A 21,586-nucleotide genomic window follows, 5' to 3' on the forward strand; every position below is an offset into this window, starting at 1 on the left:
GCTACCATCAACGACACGTTTGTGTGTCATTCAGTTGAACTCCGAGCGTTACTGAGCCGCACCGTGGAGGATGTCATCCAGAGCAGCTGTCTGGAAGAGCGTGCGTGAGTGCCCGGATGCGCACAGTGTCAGGAGATGCTCGTGCCAAACTCCCATGAAAATATAAACGAACAAATATACACGTTGATAGCTTCACTTTAAACGATCGTGTAATGGCAAATATTTCTGGTCATAGCGTGTTCACGCAGTGTTAATGCACACACTCTAATTCTCTGGAGTGATAAAATGATGAAAGTTAGAGCATTAAAATAACATATGAAAATGAATAAATTAGGGCATACATTGTATACTACTGCATAATGTAATTTAATATAATAAAATTAGGACTGTCAGTAGATTTCTTTAAAAAAATTGTTTTTTTTTATCCCCTTTTCTCCCAATTTGGAATGCCCAATTCACACTACTTAGTAGGTCCTTGTGGTGGTGCGGTTACTCGGTTCAATCCGGGTGGCGGAGGACAAGTCTCAGTTGCCTCCGCTTCTGAGACGGTCAATCCATGCATCTTATCATGTGGCTCGATGTGCATGACACTGTGGAGACTCACAGCATGGGAGGCTCATGCTGCTCTCTGCGATACACGCACAACTTGCCACTTGCCCCATTGAGAGCGAGAACTCCTAATCGCAACCACGAGGAGGTTACCCCATGTGCCAATTTGGTTGCTTAGGAGACCTGGCTGGAAGGACTTTTAATCGCGATTAACTATGGAAAAATTATGAGATTAATTGCGATTAAAATGTGTAATTTACTGACAGTAGACTGACAGTAATTTCAGATTTTAAAAGTAGTAACATGTGACTCTATACTTCCTGTCATAATGCATTTATTTGTTTTTTGGAAAGAACAACACAATAGAACAAAACAATACAGTATGCAGTGTTGGGCAAACTACTCAAAAAATTTAGCAAGCTAAGCTACAAACTACTCAACAGAAAAATTAGTTAAGCTAAAATAAAATCTACACTTCAGAAAAAGTAGCAAGTTACACTACAAGCGACACGCCAAAAGTAGCTTGCTACATTTAAGCTACCTCATATTTTTTACAACCGCAGATGCACGGAGCATACCTTCATAGACGGAGCACCTAAAACACGTATTCACATGACGTTTATCAAAGCCATGGTGCAGTATATTACAGTTTAGTGCAATACAGTATACAAGTAAATTCATATTTAGACATGCTACCTCTTCAAACCCATACCCATTTAAACATAACTTCATTTGCACATACCTGTATAAAAACCCTGCATACATGCAGTATACTATTCATCTATATATTCATCTATACAATACAGAAATACAGCAACTATACACAGAATTACAGGATCAGAGGCTACATTTCTTGTGTGCGTGTGAGCACATCTGGGCAATAACAATGTGATTTCTAATGGTATCAGATGGTAATACCATGGTACTTTGATATACAGTTACCATATTTATGTACCATTCTTGGTGCTTCAAAGTACTTTTAAGAATACCATGTTAGTACCATGGTAAATTGATATGATTACCATATTCATATACTATTGTATTTACATGGTGCTTCATGGTAATTAAAAAAAATACCGTGGCACTTCACTATATCATTACCACATCCATATAGCCTACCATTGTATTAACATAGTGCGTCCAGGTAATGGTACATGTCCAAAAAACATATATATATATATAATAAAAATAAATACACACATTTAAAACTAGAAATGTGTGAGAGCCCTCCAAAAATACCAAGAAACTGCCACACTTTTTTCAGACAACTCCTGGTTGCCTAGCCTTCTATACGACACCTCCTCAAATGCCGCCACCCTGCCTATCTCTGTGCACCACTCCTGAAATGAGGGTGCTCCAGCCGACTTCCATCCCCTAAGGATGACCTGTCTGCCAATCATAACACCGGCTAATTTTTTATGTGCTTGTTCCCAATATTAATGACCACCCCATTGCATTAAATGCAGAGTCTGGGGCAAAATGAAATTTGAGTGCCCAATAATTCACACATAAAACTCTGAACCCTTAACCAAAATTCTTGGATCTAAACACACCTCCAAAAAACATGGGCTGTGTCTTCATCTTCTGATTGCCATCGCCAGCAGGTGGGCGCGCCTATACAATTTAGAGGGGGTCCAATAGAATCGATGTAAAATCTTGAATTGCATAAGGTGCACCCTTGTATCTCTAGATGTAGACTTGATGTTTTTTAGAATCCTAGCCCACACTCCCTCCTCCACTACCAAATTTAAATCTTTCTCCCATAATCTCTTGAGGGAAGTTGAAGCTCCGTCCCCCAGACTCTGAATTAGCAGGGAGTAATACACTGATGCCTCATGACCTTTTCCAAAAGCAGCAATCACCTCTCCCAGAGTATCTGCCACTTTAGGGGGGTGTATGCTACTCCCAAAAATAGTACAAAGCAGGTGGCGCAGTTGTAAATACCTAAAGAATTGAGACCTGGGAATCCCAAAATGTTGAACCATATTTTCAAAGGATCTCAACACTCCACTCTCATATAGGTCACCGAGTGTATTAACCTCCCTCACAATCCACTCTCTCCAACAGAAAGGGGACTTATTAATATATAACTTTGGGTTCAGCCATATGCTCGTAGCAACATTTAAATAAATGTCCGAATTAAACACTCCATAACAATACCGTGTACATATGTGAGATAACGGGATAACTTAACTTCTCCGGTTAGTTTGATAGAAAGGCTTTGCAGTGGCGAAATAGGAGCAAGAACTTCCTGTTCAATTCAAACTCAGGGAGGGGCTTTCTCAGGTGGAAGCGACCAATGAGCCAAATGTCTGAGACAGAATGCATAATAATAAAACAAAATCTTGGGTAGGCCTAGCCCACCTATGCAATTGGCCTATGCAACTTACTGAAATGTAAACTGGAACGTTTACCATTCCAAATAAAGGACTTCGCTATGCTATCAAATTGCTTGAAATAAGAGAGGGGGACATCTATAGGGAGAGATTGTAGCAGGTAGTTGAATTCTGGAATACAATTCATTTTAATAACATTAACCTTCCCAATCATAGATAAATGTAATGAAGCCCACCTGCCCACATCGCTCGAAAACCTTTTTATTAAGGGGTCAAAATTAACTCTAACTAAAATCACACAAATTTGCTGGGAATAAAATACTCAAATACTTAATGCCCTGTTTGGGCCATTGGAATGCGCCCGGCTGAAAAGCTGTTACTGGGCAGTACGCTGTCAGAGCCAAAGCTTCGGATTTAGACCAATTAACTCTGTATCCTGAGAACTTAGAAAAGGAATTAATAATTCTGTGGAGGCAAGGCATAGATCTAGTAGGGTCGGAGACGAATAGTAAAATATAATATGCGTAAGCAAAAGCTTATGCGCCACATCTCCCGCTATCACTCCTGGAAAATCATCCTAAAATTCCTTTTTTTTTTTTTTTTTTTTTTTTTTTTCACCATTTATGTTGGGCTGAATTTATGTTGGACTCATGGACATTTGTATTACTGATAGATGCCTTTTAATTCTTGGCACTTTATTTTTTTATGTTGGGAATTTTTTTATTTGTAAAGTATTTTTATGAGAAAATGTTTGAATGATTAATGGCAGAAGTTACAGTTATTATTTATTAGTAAGTTAACCAAAGGATTAATCAGAAAAGAATCAATAGATTTATCAAAAAATAAAAAATCATTAGATTAATCGACTAATCGGAAAAAATAATCGATAGATTAATCGATTGAAATAATTATCGTTAGTTGCAGCCTTAATCGTCAATGTTAGGTGCATAAATATGAGCCAAAATAAGACTTTGTCCCTGAATTTCAACTAAAACAATAATGACTCTTCCTAATTTATCTTTACCCTGTTTAAGACATTTGAATTGTAGATGTTTACTTATCAGTGTAATGACTCCCCTGCTCTTACTCGAGCCAGCACTATAAAAAAAATGCCCAGCCCATATCTTCCCAAATTTTTCAGCTTCCTGTGGAGAAAGATGCATTTCTTGAAACATTATATCATATTTCTTAGGTTAAGAAGAGAGATAGCCTTCCTTCTTTTTATGGGATGCCCCAACCCATTTGCATTCCACGTGGAGAGAGACAATCCACTCATTAACATTTGACATTTTGACATATAAGAAAAAATAGATTGTATGTCAAAAACAATTATAAAGACCACATTCCAACATTAGTGCGACAATCAAAACCCGAACATCCCCCAGAACCAAACAAACATGCGCATTAACCCCGCGCATGACAGTGCCAACTGGCGTCCATCCCTCCAAACTCAAACAGTCCATGTACGCCCATGAGAACCCCCGCGACAACTTCGATTGCCATCGGATTGCTCAAGTCCAGTGTTTATATACAAATTTGTGAGACAGAATTACACAGCAAAAGATAATCTATAAACAAACTCCAGCCAATAGATGGAATAAGCACAAAGAGCGTGTAGCTTCATCCATAAAACTGTCCTGAAGGTGTGACACTACAAAATAAACTCTAGCTGCTAGGCGGAACCAGCACAAAAAGAACACGCAGATTCTTCAAACAGTCAAATGAATGTTCAGTGAGCTGGTCCACTCGGCTGCAACATGAGTGCAAACAAATGACTTAATCACTCCAATGTCTTTGCAAGAAATACTCCACAAAACAAACCCCAGCCTACAGGAGAAATAAGCATAAAGAGTGTGTAGATTCATCCACAAAACTGTCCCGAAGGTGTGCCACTCTACAAAATACACTCCAGCCGCTAGGCGGAACCAGCACAAAAAAAAGTGCGCAGGATCTTCAAAGAGTCAAGCGAATGTTCAGTGAGCCAGTCCACTCGGCTACAATGTGAGTACAACGAGATGACTTGCTCACTCCATTGACTTTATGAAGGACATCACTTGCTGTGGGCATGTGAAAGTTTTATGGCCATCCTTAGCATCTGTTCTCAATTTGGCTGGGAATATCAGTGCAAAAGCGACCTTCCGTTGGTGTAGAAGTTTCTTGCATTCCTTGAATCTATCACGCTTCTCTCTTGTTGAAAAGTCTGGGAACAAGAAAATGCTGTGGTTCTTCCAAGAAAGCCTTCCTTTACTCCTCACCTCATGTAACACAAGATCTTTATTGGATGATCTTAGAAATTTGGCCAGAAGTGATCGGGGCCTGTCTCCCTCTGTGGATAGACGAGCAGGAACCCTGTGATCTCACTCGATTTCCAGCTTATGGCCTGCTATGTTGCGCAGATTCGGGAAGAGCCCATCCAGGAATTTCACCGTATCCTGTCCCTCTGCTCCCTCAGTGATTTCAACTTTACGGATGGTATTCCGCCGGCTACGGTTCTCCATGTCCTCCAACTTCTCCCAGACCCGCTCCAAATCCACCTTGGTCGCTAGCGGATTAGCAGATAATTCCCTTTCCGATGACTCCAGGTAATCGATCAGTTTCTTGACATCCCCCACTCTTGTAACCACATCAGTGAACTTCACCTCCATGGCAGTGTTCTATTGACGTATCACGGCAAGATCCTCCAAGTCACCAACAACCTTCGTCAGCATTGCCGACATGTTCAGCATCTCTCGCCGCATTTCCCGCACCTCTCAGACCAAATCAACTCCCAGGACCGCGGCCTGCTGAGGGGCATCAGCTTGAGCAGGTAAGAGTCTTTTAATGTCTCCAGAGCCCGTGGATTTTGAATTCTTTGACATATTGTCGTCCTAGAACAATTATGGAACCGAGTGTATCGAATCCCACCGGTTTATGTCATTAAAAGTATTAAAACTAGCAAAGTGCGGGGCCTGGGTAGCTCAGCTAGTATTGACGCTGACTACCACACCTGGAGTCACGAGTTCGAATCCAGGGTGTGCTGAGTGACTCCAACCATGTCTCTTAAGCAACCAAATTGGCCCGGTTGCTAGGGAGTGTAGAGTCACATGGGGTAACCTCCTCGTGGTCGCGATTAGTGATTCTCGCTCCCAATGGGGCGCGTGGTAATTTGTGCGTGGATCGCGGAGAGTAGCAAGAGCCTCCACATGCGGAGCCTCCGCAGTGTCATGCACAACGAGCCACGTGATAAGATGCACGGATTGACAGTCTCAGAAGCGGAGGCAGCTGAGACTTGTCCTCCATCACCTGGATTGAGGTGAGTAACCGCGCCACCATGAAGACCTACTAAGTAGTGGGAATTGGGCATTCCAAATTGGGAGAAAAGGGGAGAAAAAAAAATAGCAAAGTGCGCAGAGCTCGCCGTTCACATGTCTGATCCATGCATGGCGTCACGTGACTCCCGTTCCTGGTGTATTTCAAAGTTAAAGTGCCTTTAAAGTTAAAAGTTCCATGCTATGAATTAAATATATATATATATACAAAATATACAAAATCCAAAATAAAACTGAAAATGAACTTTTGCACAGTACTGTGTGTGTGTGTGTGTGTATGTGTATATATATATATATATATATATATATATATATATATATATATATATAATCACACACACACACACACACACACACACACACACACACACACACACACACACTACAGTACTGTGCAAAAGTTCATTTTCAGTTTCATTTTTTAATTAACATCATCCAAAGTCTAGTAAACTTAAAAAAAAAAGGTATATCAATATTTGGTGTGACCTCCTTTGCCTTCAAAACAGCACCAGTTCTCCTAGGTACACCTGGACACAGTTTTACTTGGTTGTTGGCAGATAGGATGTTACAAGCTTCTTGGAGAATTCACCACAGTTCTTCTATATATTTAGGCTGTCTCAATTGCTTCTGTCTCTCCTTGTAATCTCAGACTGACACGGTGTTCAGTGGGGGTCTCTGTGAGGGCCATGACATCTGTTGCAGGGCTTCCTGTACTTCTATTCTATTTACAGAAGGAATGTTTGGGAGTCTAAAATGTATATTACCTATTGACACACTACAGCTAAAGATATAAATAACCATCTTAAAACCAATGTATATTTGTTTTAAATATACAGTTTTTATATACAGGTGCATCTCAATAAATTAGAATGTCGTGGAAAAGTTCATTTATTTCAGTAATTCAACTCAAATTGTGAAACTCCTGTATTAAATAAATTCAGTGCACACAGACTGAAGTAGTTTAAGTCTTTGGTTCTTTTAATTGTGATGATTTTGGCTCACATTTAACAAAAACCCACCAATTCACTATCTCAACAAATTAGAATATGGTGACATGCCAATCAGATAATCAACTCAAAACACCTGCAAAGGTTTCCTGAGCCTTCAAAATGGTCTCTCAGTTTGGTTCACTAGGCTACACAATCATGGGGAAGACTGCTGATCTGACAGTTGTCCAGAAGACAATTATTGACACCCTTCACAAGGAGGGTAAGCCACAAACATTAATTGCCAAAGAAGCTGGCTGTTCACAGAGTGCTGTATCCAAGCATGTTAACAAAGTTGAGTGGAAGGAAAAAGTGTGGAAGAAAAAGATGCACAACCAACCGAGAGAACCGCAGCCTTATGATTGTCAAGCAAAATCGATTCAAGAATTTGGGTGAACTTCACAAGGAATGGACTGAGGCTGGGGTCAAGGCATCAAGAGCCACCACACACAGACATGTCAAGGAATTTGGCTACAGTTGTCATATTCCTCTTGTTAAGCCACTCCTGAACCACAGTCAACGTCAGAGGCGTCTTACCTGGGCTAAGGAGAAGAAGAACTGGACTGTTGCCCAGTGGTCCAAAGTCCTCTTTTCAGATGAGAGCAAGTTTTGTATTTCATTTGGAAACCAAGGTCCTAGAGTCTGGAGGAAGGGTGGAGAAGCTCATAGCCCAAGTTGCTTGAAGTCCAGTGTTAAGTTTCCACAGTCTGTGATGATTTGGGGTGCAATGTCATCTGCTGGTGTAGGTCCATTGTGTTTTTTGAAAACCAAAGTCACTGCACCTGTTTACCAAGACATTTTGGAGCACTTCATGCTTCCTTCTGCTGACCAGCTTTTTAAAGATGCTGACTTCATTTTCCAGCAGGATTTGGCACCTGCCCACACTGCCAAAAGCACCAAAAGTTGGTTAAATGACCATGGTGTTGGTGTGCTTGACTGGCCAGCAAACTCTGCAGACCTGAACCCCATAGAGAATCTATGGGGTATTGTCAAGAGGAAAATGAGAAACAAGAGACCAAAAAATGCAGATGAGCTGAAGGCCACTGTCAAAGAAACCTGGGCTTCCATACCACCTCGGCAGTGCCACAAACTGATCACCTCCATACCACGCCGAATTGAGGCAGTAATTAAAGCAAAAGGAGCCCCTACCAAGTATTGAGTACATTACAGTAAATGAACATACTTTCCAGAAGGCCAACAATTCACTAAAAATGTTTTTTTTATTGGTCTTATGATGTATTCTAATTTTTTGAGATAGTGAATTGGTGGGTTTTTGTTAAATGTGAGCAAAATCATCACAATTAAAAGAACCAAAGACTTAAACTACTTCAGTCTGTGTGCACTGAATTTATTTAATACACGAGTTTCACAATTTGAGTTGAATTACTGAAATAAATGAACTTTTCCATGACATTCTAATTTATTGAGATGCACCTGTGTGTGTGTGTGTGTGTGTGTGTGTGTGTGTGTGTGTGTGTATATATATATATATATATATATATATATACTCACTCACTCTACCGGTCAAATGTTTTGAAACACTTGGCTGAAATGTTTCTCATGATCTTAAAAATCTTTTGATTTGAAGGCGTATGCTTAAATGTTTGAAATTAGTTTTGTAGACAAAAATATAATTGCACCACCATATTAATTTATTTCATTATAAAATTTAATTAAAAAAAAAAAAAAAAAAAAAAAAAGTTTTTGAAATTGATGACTTGGACCAAATAATAAAGAAAAGCAGCCAATAAGTGCCCAACATAGATGGGAACTCCTTCAATACTGTTTAAAATGCATCCCAGGGTGATACCTCAAGAAGCTGGTTGAGAAAATTTCAGGAGTACATGTCTGCAAATTCTAGGCAAAGGGTGACTACTTTAAAGATGCTAAAATAAAATATAACACAGTTTTGATTTATTTTGGATTTTGTTTAGTCACAACATAATTCCCATAGTTCCATTTGTTATTCCATAGTTTTGATGACTTTACTATTATTCTAAAATGTAAAAAAAAAAAAAAAAAAAATATATATACACACACACACACACACACACACATAACCGTCAAAAGTTTTGAAACACTTAATTATATATATATATATAAGTGTTTCAAAACTTTTGACCGGTTGTGTGTGTGTGTGTGTGTGTGTGTGTGTGTGTGTGTGTGTGTATATATATATATATATATAATTTATTTATTTATTTATTTATTTATTTATTTATTTCTCCTGATTAATGGTATTTTGGTTGCACCATAAATTGCATCTGGAATTTAAATCAATGTGGACTCTTGAAGCCTCTGTCTGCCCCTCCCCATCACAGGAAGGAAAGACTAAGAACATTTAATACAGGCTACCAGTTTTAAAAACGATTGGCAGATAAATTGCCTTTCAACACATTATCGTATCAGTAAAATCCAATATTGGTCGACATCTAATTTGTATTTATATAGATTGTGATTTTAGTGAGTTTGTTTTTATATGGATATTAATTTGATCTGTTCAAGAGATAAGTTGAATGCTACAGATGTTTTTACTGCATGTATCCAGCCATCTCGCTTCACTGCAGCGGTTCATGCGTTTAGCTGTGGTTGCTTTTTCTTTAATCTAAACATTTCCATTAGTTCCAGGCATCTAGGGAGCATCCAGACACCAAACAACACAGTCCAAATTTAAATAATGACATTTTATGACAATCGTGTTAACGTTTGTAACGTCAATATGTTAAAGTCACTAATGAAGTGCTTCTTGCTGTTGTTTTTTTTTAAAGAATTTGGCATTCGTTAAAGGAATAGTTCACCCAAAAATGAAAATTTTATATATATATATATAAAAATTCCAAATAATAATAAAAAAAACAATGTAAACAATGACGCACTTCCTGACTCCTCCACGTGACGCGTGACCTTACCAACGCGCTTACGTCATCCCTCTCGTGAAGCGAACATTTGTAGTTAAAAAAAATACATAAATATTGTTTTGTTTCTCAAAATAATCAATCATTTGGGTTCAGAAGACCTTTATTTGTCGACTGGAGTCATGTGGGTTATTTTGATGCACCCTAAATATGCATTTTGGACCATCAAAAAAATGGAGTACATTCACTTGCATTGTTTAAAGGAGGAGGCCTGAAATGAAATCCTAAAAGTCTTAAATTCTGTTTTGATGAAGAAAGAAACTCTGATATATCTTGGATGGCCTGAGGGTGAGTAAATTATCCACAAATTTTCATTTTTGGGTGAACTATTTCTTTAAAAGTTGTAAAAAAAAAAAAAAAAGAAAAGTTTATTAAACCAATTGACTTATTCATGTTATGTATTTGTGTAGTCTTGCATTTGAGCTTTGTGTCGTGGTCAGTGTATCGAGTGTGCTCGTTGAGTGTTGGTGTTTTTCTGAAATACTATAAAATCTGGTCTGTTGACCGCACGCCACTCTACGTTTGACAAAGGGGTGATGTCACGGTAACATGTCTTGAGTTCCACAATTAGAAAAAAATGTTTTTAGATGGGATCTGGTTACCTTCACTGAGTCATACACTTTGAAGATGGGCGCAAGAATTTTCCATTCATTATAGATTTGGGGAGTGTAGTGGAAATTCATCTAGTACACCACTGTACATTGTGGTCCACTTGACAGTGAAGTTGGAGTGGGAGGGGATTTGTGAACTGATTGTTAATGACATATTCTGATTGGTCAGACAGTCTGAGGTTGTAAACAGTTTGGAAGCTAGTTTTGACACGATTCTGAAAGCCTGGATGTACAACACGAGTCCCCCTTTAGTGCTTTCCTTTTGCATTCTCTCTCTCCCCCCGTCTGTCTCCTTTCTCACTCCCTCTCTCTTTCTATTCTTGTTTCTCAGTGTCTCTTACTAGTCAGGGCATGCATGGCTGTCAAGCTCTATTGCTTTCACTGAGCTGTGAGCTCCTGCACGTTTGTTTGTGTTTGCGTATATTTTAAATATCAGCGCAGTCTGAACAATGTTTGAAGCCTATTTGTGACTGCATGTTGGAGCAACCTTACCGGTGTTCTAACAGGTGTGTCTTTGTGATATTTAAAACATTTTGGTGGAAGTGAGGTTACAAATTGTTGCTGAAAAAATAAAGAAATCTATATTTAAAACCTGAAAGGGGCGACTCGTAAACTAGGGAATTGCTTGGCTCTTCTATCATCATTGCTTGAGCAAGGCTTTTAACCCCAGGTTACTCCAGGAGAACTGTTCCTGTAATAAACAAATGAAATGATAATACAAGCTGTGTATGGACTGAAGCTAAATGCCAAATAACTGTGCTTAACGTATTGTTGATTCTAGTTTTTGTGTTGGTCTGTCACTTTCAATAAACCGTGTCTGTCTGTGCGCGTCTGTTTGTGCACATCTGTTATGTGTGTGCCATAATGCTGGGTGTAATCCAATTACAAAGTAGTTACTGTAATATAATTGCTTTTCAGTCAAAGGTAGTGTTATACAACATTTTACATTTTTGTAATCAGTTACAGTTACTAATTTTAATTACTTCAGTACATTACCAGGGTTACTCATTTCTAAAATAATATATTATTTAAAATACATTTAAAGCAAATTATGATACACAGTATGTCTATTTGCATTTCTGTGACCTTTGAAGGGAGCAAGGGCCCCCTATCAAGTTATTGTAAAGGAGAAACATATGGTAATTAAAATATAAGATTGATACCGTTTGATACAGATTTCCCAAATCGATTCCCATTCACAAGCTCTCAATTTGATTCAGTTTCGATTCGATATCGATTATATTTCAGTTATAATGTCCACTTAGCTTACATTTGAAAGAAATTCTCTCCCTGATAATGCTGTTAATTATACTGGAGACCATCTAACTAGAAATACTATGAAAATGTTAGTTTTACTAATTATATATATATATATATTTCATCATTTTGGTTACATTTTTTAAAATGCTAGCTTTTAAAAAATGAACAAATCCATGTATTACATCAATAAATATGATATTAAATTACTTATATTTTGTTACATGTTTATTGTTTACATTCATAAATTGTAATATTTACAGGTGTTTAAACTGATTTGTTGAATGTGCTAAAAACTGGTACTTTCTCTTTAAGAAAACCAGCAGTTCTGTAAAGAGTATCTGTAAATGAGCATGTGATAATGAGAGAGAATCAAACGGCTTAATCACATCCGTGCTATGCATGATTCGAAATACATTTTTATTTTTTTTGTTCCCTTTGAACAGAACAAAAGGTATTAAAGAGACATTATTCAATGACAAATGGATTGTGTGGATCTCATCTTTTGGACACACAAAACAAGTCAAAGCAATCTCAGTACTGTGCTGAACTTCTATACTACACAATCACTTGTGAGTGAAATCTGAACATTTACCAGCCAATGGTTGATCCCCGAGATCATCGTCTGTCGGCACAACCCTAATGTGCGTTTCTCTCTATAAATTAACAAAATGTTCAGACAGTCTCCTTGCAGGTTTTTCTGAAACATTCAGAATCATTACCGCTTTTGCCGGTGTCGCTGTGGCTTGCTTCATGCGTGCTCTTGTAAAATGTATATTTTAAAGGCTCATTATTACAGTTTAGTATTTATCTGTAATGTAGAACAGTGTTAGCAATGTTACTTATAACATTCTCAGCCCTGGAACTCAAACCATTTTCTGATGCCCCCCAAAATATATATATATTGAAGTAATTAAATTAATATCATAAACGTGCGACTAGTCGACTAATGGCTTAAATTAACGCCTACTAGTCGACTAGGAAAATCTTTGGTTGGTGGCAGACCTATGGATGTCCATTTCTATCTTGGGTACTAATCTTTGAAATTATTAGAATAAAACAAGCATACTTTTTTGTGTACTTGATGTCTACAGTAAGACAAAAAAGGTGTCCAAATTTGAATGCAGCCCAATGGAGAATCTGGCTTTTCAGGCCGGTAAACGCCCCCTGGAGGAAGAGCCTGTTGTTTTTCATAGGCTGTAGTTTTAAGCAGACAGCATTTGCCACCCAAAGGTGAATGTTAAATTTAAGTAAAGTCCAGGGTCTTGACAAGGACGGTTTTATGAAAGATTTAATAAATGAAGAAAGAAAATGTTTTGTGTGTGTGTGTATGTGAGTTTTAGGGCCTGCTAAGTGCTTTATTTGGACTGCAGCAGGGCACTCTCTGGCATTGTGCTGTAGTGTGAGAGTGTGTGGTAATGATGCTCTGTTAAGTGCTGTCTTATTGTCGCAGACCATCTGTCTAAACAGCAATGTGAGAAGTATGTTGATAGAAATGGGATTATCACCTGCGTTACACACACATCCATACCCTGCACCACTGGTTTTCAAGCACTCTTGATCCACAGTATTCTTTTTTTTTATTTTATTTTTTTTAAATTTTATTTTATATTTCCCCTTTTCTCCCAATTCCCACTACTTAGTTGGTCCTCGTTGTGACGTGGTTACTCGCCTCAATCAGGGTGGTGGAGGACAAGTCTCAGTTGCCTCCACTTCTGAGACCATCAATCCGCACATCTTATCACGTGGCTCGTTGTGCATGACACCGCGGAGACTCCCAGCATGTAGAGGCTCATGTTACCCTCCGCAATCCACGCATAAATTACCATGCGCCCCATTGAGAGCAAGAACCACTAATCGCGACCACAAGGAGGTTACCCCATGTGACTCTACCCTCCCTAGCATCCAGGCCAATTTGGTTGCTTTAGGAGACCTGGCTGGAGTCACTCAGCACACTCTGGATTCGAACTCGTGACTCCAGGGGTGATCCACAGTATTCTGAGTAACCCCACTCTGCATTCAGCCATTATTTCACCTATCTGACATCTCAGGTGTATGACAAAAGTGTGTGTATTACGATTGCAGGACACAGCTGCAGGGTTTCATAGAAAGCTCTGTAGATTTCTGCAGAATTGGAACACCTATCATTCATAAATTTCTTTAAATCCCCTGCCACTTGCAAGCTCGTTTCTTAATAATTTATGCTAATTTCATCATGTTTTGAGCTATAAAAGAGCTGTAGGATTTTTACCAACAGCAGTGTAGTGCTCTTTGCTGTGCTTTCCATCAAAATGAGCACAGAAAATGTGAAAGGTCTGTAGATGGCCTGAAATCTGTGCTCTCAGTATTGCACAGATATCTGTAGATTTTAAACGCCCTTTATTTGCAAAGTTCACTTGTGTGTTTATTTAAAACATGGGCCTTTATTTTTGTCAAATAGCTTTATTTGGCCCTTGACATGACTCATACCCCATATCCAAGGAATGGATCACATTTATCATATTTAATTTTTATATATATTGTTGCATTTCTCAGGCCCTGTGTTAGATGCTGTTTTGTAATTTCAGCTCATAGGAGACATTGTGAAATATAATTAAGTTTATTAGTTTTACTTTTGTCACATTTCTCTTTGCCTATTGAGCAACTTCGAGATCAAGTGAAAACTGTCTTTTATTATTGACTCTCCCCTAAATAAATATTCCAGACAACTAAACTTACTTTTTGCAAGTTTACAAAGTAGCATACCTATAACCTCTTTAACAGCAAGGCCAGTGGCATCAAGTTTTGTAGCGAATGTTTTGAACAGGCTTGTTGAAATCAGATTTGTTCCTGTATGCAGCCCTGAGAAGGCACTACACCTCACTCGGCACTGTTTAACTTTTGAAAAATGCCGTGAGACCCCACTCACACACAAATGCTCATCATCCGTGAGCTTTAGCTGCAGGGTTGGGTTATATCAGATCATTTATGCATTTTAAGTTTCCTGCTATTGATCTACACTAGACGCAAGATCAGCCAGACAGCACAGGTTTGGTGTCATTCTAGCTGCCTCGTAGGTTTTTTCTCCGTTAATAAGGGATGCGTTTCTGCATTTGATTGATTGTCATGTTGCTTGTGTGTAGACAGTCTGATTTAGAGATGGAGAATTCTCTTATGCAGAGTCTTTTAGTCCTTCGTGTGTGCTTCTGGTAAATAGTTGCCCTGGGTTATTTTATTTTTGTGTGTGAAATATCTCTGTCATCAAGGAACAAGTTCAGACAGGTGAACTTGAGATAATGTCAATAGAATTCTTTAATCAATAGTGATGAAACGAGCATTTTAATTTCTGCCTCATAAAAAAATTACAATAAAAAATAAAAAATAAAATTGTGGTTGCCAGTTATCAAAATATAATAGTTCCAAATTCGTGTGTGTGTGTGTTTTCCCCTAAAGTATTTGTTTGAAAGGTTTCATGGCAAATCTGCCTTAGGTTGAGGCACAGGTTAGAAAGATGAAGACATGCCAGAAGAGATAGTCAAACACATGCACACACTCGTATGTCGTCATGGCAATCAGACAGCTTAAATGGGCAAACTTCCTGTTTGATGCGAAGCAATGTTTTAAGTCTTTGACATATTTATTGTGAGATGTTATGTGCGTGTGCCTTAAGACTTGATGGACCACTCAAATAAATGATAGAAGTGCAAAGGCCCAGCCATGAAATGATGAGAGAATCAAAACAATCAGAGTGCAATAGAACCCCTGAAACATTCACTCTAGAACGCTGTTTCTCAACTGGTCGGTCACGACCCAACAGTGGTCGCAGGTCTTTTTGGACTGGGTCGCTGACAGCAGGGAAAGAACAATGCCATGGTTCTCCCATTGAAGATTTTGAAGATTACCAACCAAGGTAAAGACAGTTTCAGGTTGGATATTCGACGGATATTCGTCTGTAGTTTTCCTTAAGTCCACCAACAGCAGTTAGGGACCGTCAACATAGTGACAAATCTAATTTTTCAAATTTCAATAGCTCATTACCCATTACTCCAAAAACTTTCAAAACTGTCTCTAGCTGACCCAATGGAAGAGACACATTGCATACACTTTGTTTTTGTAGATTTACATCTTGCACTATTTTAAATTATATATTAAACATTTTTTAAATTCAGTAGCTCCTTGGTCATGTGACCTACAACCCTCAAACTACTTTAAGAACATCCACTCACTAACCTTAAATATTGCAGACCCTTTTGTTTGTCAATTTACATCTCAGATGATTACATGAATTTTTATGTTTTTCATGTTGCACATTTCTATAGCTCTCTGGTCATGTGACCTACTGACCTCAAACAAGGTTCAGAATGTCCACTGACTACCCTTCAACATTGCACACCCTTTAGTTTGTTCGTTTTCTTCTCACATTATTTTATATGAATTTTTTTAAATTTAGAATTTCAATAGCTCCTTGGTCATGTGACCTACTTACCTCAAATAAGGTTCAGCATGTTCATTGACTACCCTTCTATATTGCACACCCTTTAGTTTGTCCATTTTCATCTTGCATGATTTTACATTAATTTTTTTAACTTTCTAATTTCAGTAGATCCTTGGTCATGTGACCATGAGAATGTACAGAACATTTTGACCCTTGTTTGATGTCAGTAGGTCACATGACCAAGGAGCTATTGAAATTAGAAAGTAAAAAATATTAATATAAAATCATGTGAGATGAAAATGGGCAAGCAAAAGGGTGTGCAATATATAAAGGTAGTTAGTGGACATTATGAACCTTGGTTGACATCAGAAGGTCACATGACCCAGGAGCTATTGAAATTAGAATGTGAAAAAGTCTGTACTTTGTTTACGCTCCCTAACTTATTCAACTAGGAATTCAGAATGCTGCTCACATTTTCACATGTTTATTAGCTTTGGAAAGCAAATTAATGTCCGAATCGTGAGAATAACACATGTGCAATGTTGTGCGCAATTTTTCCAACATCATGACATTTACTTGGAGTCTGTGGCTCAAATGGTTTGAAAGCTATTGAGGTTTGACTGCGCGAATATCCGTCGAATATCAAACCTGAAACTGTCTTTACCTCGGTGGATGCCAAAGTGATAGCCTATTTAGGACTCCCAATGCAAATTTAAAGAGAATCTCTCATTCAGCTAAAGACTTCTCATCTGCACTAAGATATTTTTGAGGCGGGATTAAAGCTTTTGCGCGTGTAACGGAACCAGCTCACGCTACTGATCTGCTTTGCTCTCTTCTCTCGATTTTGTAGGGCGCAGACCTCAAAACTGACTGACCTATTTCAATTCTAGTGAGACTTCTCTAGTTTAAGGCATTATGGTGGAAGTCAAGTCAAACCTCTCAAACAGTAGGCAGCCCCGACCTGCCAAACAGCACTGAGGAAAAGAGCAACACTGTACTATGCGCTAATATATATATATATATATATATTTATTATTATTATTATTTTTTATTTTTTTTATTACGTCAATTTATTTTTATTTGTATAGCGCCTTTCACAACACACATCGTTTCAAAGCAGCTTTACAGAAGATCATGCATTAACAGAAAATAAAACTGTAATATCTATAATGTCTTAAGAGTCATCATTGTGTAGTTTGATCAAATACGATTGTGAATTGTGTATAAAAATAAGTAATTCAATAATTATATCTATAACCCCAATGAGCAAGCCGAAGACTGTGACAAGGAACACAAAACTCCATAAGATGTTGGTTAATGGAGAAAAATATCCTTGGGAGAAACCAGACTCACTGTGGGGGCCAGTTCCCCTCTGGCTAACATCATGAATATAATGCCAATATTACTTATGTATAGTGCAAGTCATGGTTTAAAATGATTAAACTAAGTAACTGTTAAGGGTCGGTGTTTAAAACAAGATTTTGTATAAACTGTAAGATTAATGACTAATGTCTTTGAAGTTCATCCTGGATTAACTGCAGAAGTTCACATATGCATTGTCATTGTTAGTTGGCTGATGAAGCGTTTTGTTGGCAGTTAATTGATAGTCTATGTATTCCATTTCAAAAATGTAGTCCATCATTAGACCGAGGTGATGCAGGCAGAGATTAGTTAGGTGCATCACAGTTACATTTTTTAATTAATTAATTAATTATTTTATTTATTTATCACACATTATACGTTTGCACATATACAGTGAAATTATTTTTTTTCACTGGGGTCAGAGTGCAGGGTCAGCCATGATACGGCGCCCCTGGAGCAGATAGGGTCAACCTGGCTGGTAATTTCGGTGAGGTCTATTCTAAGTCCAAGGTTCAGGCAATGGCAAATGAAGTATCCCATGTCTTATGGTTGGAGCTGGAATCAGTTCATCCTCTGAAGTCCATCGTAATAGACTGAAGTGATGTTTGGCTGGCACTGGCTGCTATTAGTCATCATCACACAGCGACATGTAGCAGTGGAGTCCGACAACAAGCAGGAACGGAGCTGGATCCAGCCAGTTCTGGTGACCTCAGGATAGGAGTCCCGAGGTTGAGACAGGGAAACAAATAAAATAATATTAGCATAGATGCCATTCAAGTTATTGCAGAATTATAGATCATGATCACTGTTTCTGGTTCAGGCAGACCTAACTAAAGAAGCCTAATTGTGAGTTGAAGAATAAATTAGGTGTATGCCTGTCTAAATAGATGAGTCTTCACCTTTTACAAAATTGTTTCACGATTTTACATGAGTAAAAGTAACTGTTATATTCTGACAATGTTATAGTTTCATATGAAATAATCTATAGGTAGAATCTATTAGACCTCTTATTTATATCAACAGTGGCAGTTGTAATTAAAGTTTCAAAATGTGTTTCAGCTAGTATTTTTTTATTTTTTTCATAAATACTATATTATTACTATTATTTAAGACTAGCTACATTGACCTAACCATGGTAGCCTAATCATTTCCTCCTGTGTAACATGTATGTATGTTCTATTTTAGTGATGTTTGAAATATGGAAACAAAGGGTATACTAATGGGCTCATATAAATAAATATGCTCTTCAATTTTTTAAAAAGGGGAGAGAAAACTTCCTGTCCCTTTTGTTGTTGACGTCAACAACAAAAATAATATCACTTAATGCATGCCCATATACTTGAAAACCATGAACAAAACTATGCAGGATAAAAGGAAATGTGACCCAGGATACATTAAATACAGGTTACGTTTTTAGTATGGTGGGTCACCACTTGATTTCCAATGTAAAATCTGGGTCCCGAAGCAAAACCAGTTGAGAACCACTGCTTTAGAATATTAACAGGGCATCTAGAACACCTTGCCAAATGATTTTATGGTCTTATTTTATTGCCCTTTATCAGAGTAGCGGCATATTTAATTTTTTGACAGTAACGAAATCAAGTTTGTGAGGGATCAATCCACTAACGCCTAGACTTAGCGCATGCTTGCACCAAAACTTCATGGCCATGCCCACTGACTTTGTGCATATAACGTATTGCATAGCACTGCACTTAAAACGTAGTGGTCTTAAGATATGGCCCATAGTCTTTTCAATGGTTGTACTGTTGTTTAAATTGCTGTTGATTGTTCAGCTTATGAAACATTGTGAAAACATATTTGTTTCCAAAATATTTCAGTTGGCAAAAATTCCAGAAAACACAATTTGTGAAAATGATATGATCCAGGAGCATTATACAGTGCATGCTATTAAAGAGACTGCAAGCCAATCCCTCACAGCCTCATTTTAATTCCCCTCAAAAATGAAATCTGTTGCTACACTGAATAAGGTCTATTGCGCATCATCGTATAGTTGTGTGAGTGTTTTTTTTATCTCAGTGCAGGTACAATATGACTGCAAAGAGAATGTGATTGAACCTAAAAGTCTTGACATCTGAGATTTGCTCTTTTTGTTCTTTAAGCTTCAAAATTTAAAGTGGCAGCAATATTTAATGTTAAATGTTTAGCATTTTTATCATATATTCACAAGCTCAGTATTTGTCAAAATTATTGCAATATGATTTGTTTGGACCAAATCGTGCAGCCCTACTGCTGAATACAGATCTTTTTTTTTTTTTTTTTTTTTTTTTTTTTTTTTGTTCTCCTGGAGCCAGTGACTTTGAAGTCTGGGATGAATCAGAAGTGTGTGTGTGTGTGAGATTGAGAGGGGGATCAGAGATCTCGATCCAGCTGCTGCAGACATGAATAGAGCAGAGGGACTTTTATAGTGTCTGTCAGTTACAGAAGGTCCTCTCTCTCTCTCTCTCTCTCTCTCTCTCTCTCTCTCTGAAGGTGCAGCATCGTATCACAGGGCAGGTGATGGCTCTGAAGATGAACACTATGGCCAGTAACAGAGCCAACATGCTGAAGGAGGTACAGCTGATGAACCGCCTTAGACATCCCAACATACTCAGGTTTGCAAAACCCACATCCACACCCTCTGAGTACCAACACTACAATCCTCTCTGAATCTGCCCTTATATTCCTCTTCTAAAGGGATAGTTCACTCAAATTTTAATTGTCTTTTTTTATTTTTTTACATGTTTCAAACCTGTATGACTCTTTGGCCACATTTACACTGTCATTGTTTGAGACTGAAAACCACATTTACTTACGGGTGTGGGTCTTGAAATGTCCTGTTCAAAGCTCACAGCAGCGGCTTTAATAATTATGTGCATGAACAAATAACGGAAGTCAAGCCTGAATTCCAACAACTGTAACCATAGAAACAGTGCCTTAAGTAAACAAAGATGGAGACATCCATAACACCAATTGACACCGCATTATTAAATAAATGGGTCCATTTGAGGCACGATTTCATCCATCAGATCTTCAATAACTATAAAGAATTGTGTTGTGCGCAGCTTTTGAGTCTTGCGCCTTGTGCCCAGACCATTAAACCCCGTTCACATGGTTAGCAACTTGCAGCCACAAAGCGACAGAAGACCATTCATTTTCAATGAGAACTGGCGACACGAGCAACAGGATGTGGGTGTGATAAAGAGACGCGACAAAACTGAGAAAAGTTCAACTTTATGCAAATGCAGAGCGATATCGCACAGTGACAACCACTAGAACTGAAGACGGTGATGCTTAACGTCATCTGTCCTCTGTGAGAGACTGGAGTCGAGTGCAGGCAAGATGGACAAGTTAATGTTGTCATCGATTTCATTGTTCTATATCACTTGTCTGTAACCACATACATGGATATAATAAAAAAAATTTAAGCGGTGAAAACCATGCCAGAAACTGTCGCCATTGTGAAGGAGTATGAATCATTATGATAAATTGTTCATCTTGTTAATGAAATAATGCAATGAGCATTGCTGTAGTTTATTTAAAATAACAATGTTAATTTTTAAAGGCAAAACAAGTGATTCCTTGTCAAATAAGAATATCTTAGCAGCGATATGTCTTCTCTGTGATCAGATTTTTTAAAGCTATGGCCTGTTGTGCAGTCCACCAATAATGTTAGAGTGACCAGCAGTAGGAACGGCAACTAGCAACACAGAGTATGCAAGTAGCTCCAGTAGAAGTCAGTGAATGGCTCTTCGGGTGACTCAGGCACAGCTCATATCTCCATGAGTTAACAGAACCCTGCGTGAACAGCGCAGCTCTTGTATTATATGATGTGATACATAACTAGTTAT

General features: G+C 38.1%; 1 protein-coding gene across 2 annotated transcripts in view; it reads left to right on the top strand.

Annotated features, from left to right (window-relative positions):
* LOC127448573 (dual specificity testis-specific protein kinase 2-like) overlaps positions 1-21,586 on the top strand; it is a 43,971-nt gene that overhangs the window by 5,201 nt on the left and 17,184 nt on the right. The window contains exons 1-2 of one of the 2 annotated variants that reach the window (XM_051711327.1): positions 5,252-5,691; positions 20,229-20,350. In XM_051711327.1, the coding sequence (XP_051567287.1) occupies positions 20,256-20,350 (95 nt within the window). In that variant the 5' untranslated portion in view covers positions 5,252-5,691; positions 20,229-20,255. Of the gene's footprint in view, positions 1-5,251; positions 5,692-20,228; positions 20,351-21,586 lie in introns of those variants that run through there. The other variant, XM_051711252.1, reaches the window with a different exon arrangement.

This window comes from Myxocyprinus asiaticus, chromosome 1 (genome assembly GCF_019703515.2).
Source record: "Myxocyprinus asiaticus isolate MX2 ecotype Aquarium Trade chromosome 1, UBuf_Myxa_2, whole genome shotgun sequence".
NCBI lineage: Eukaryota > Metazoa > Chordata > Actinopteri > Cypriniformes > Catostomidae > Myxocyprinus > Myxocyprinus asiaticus.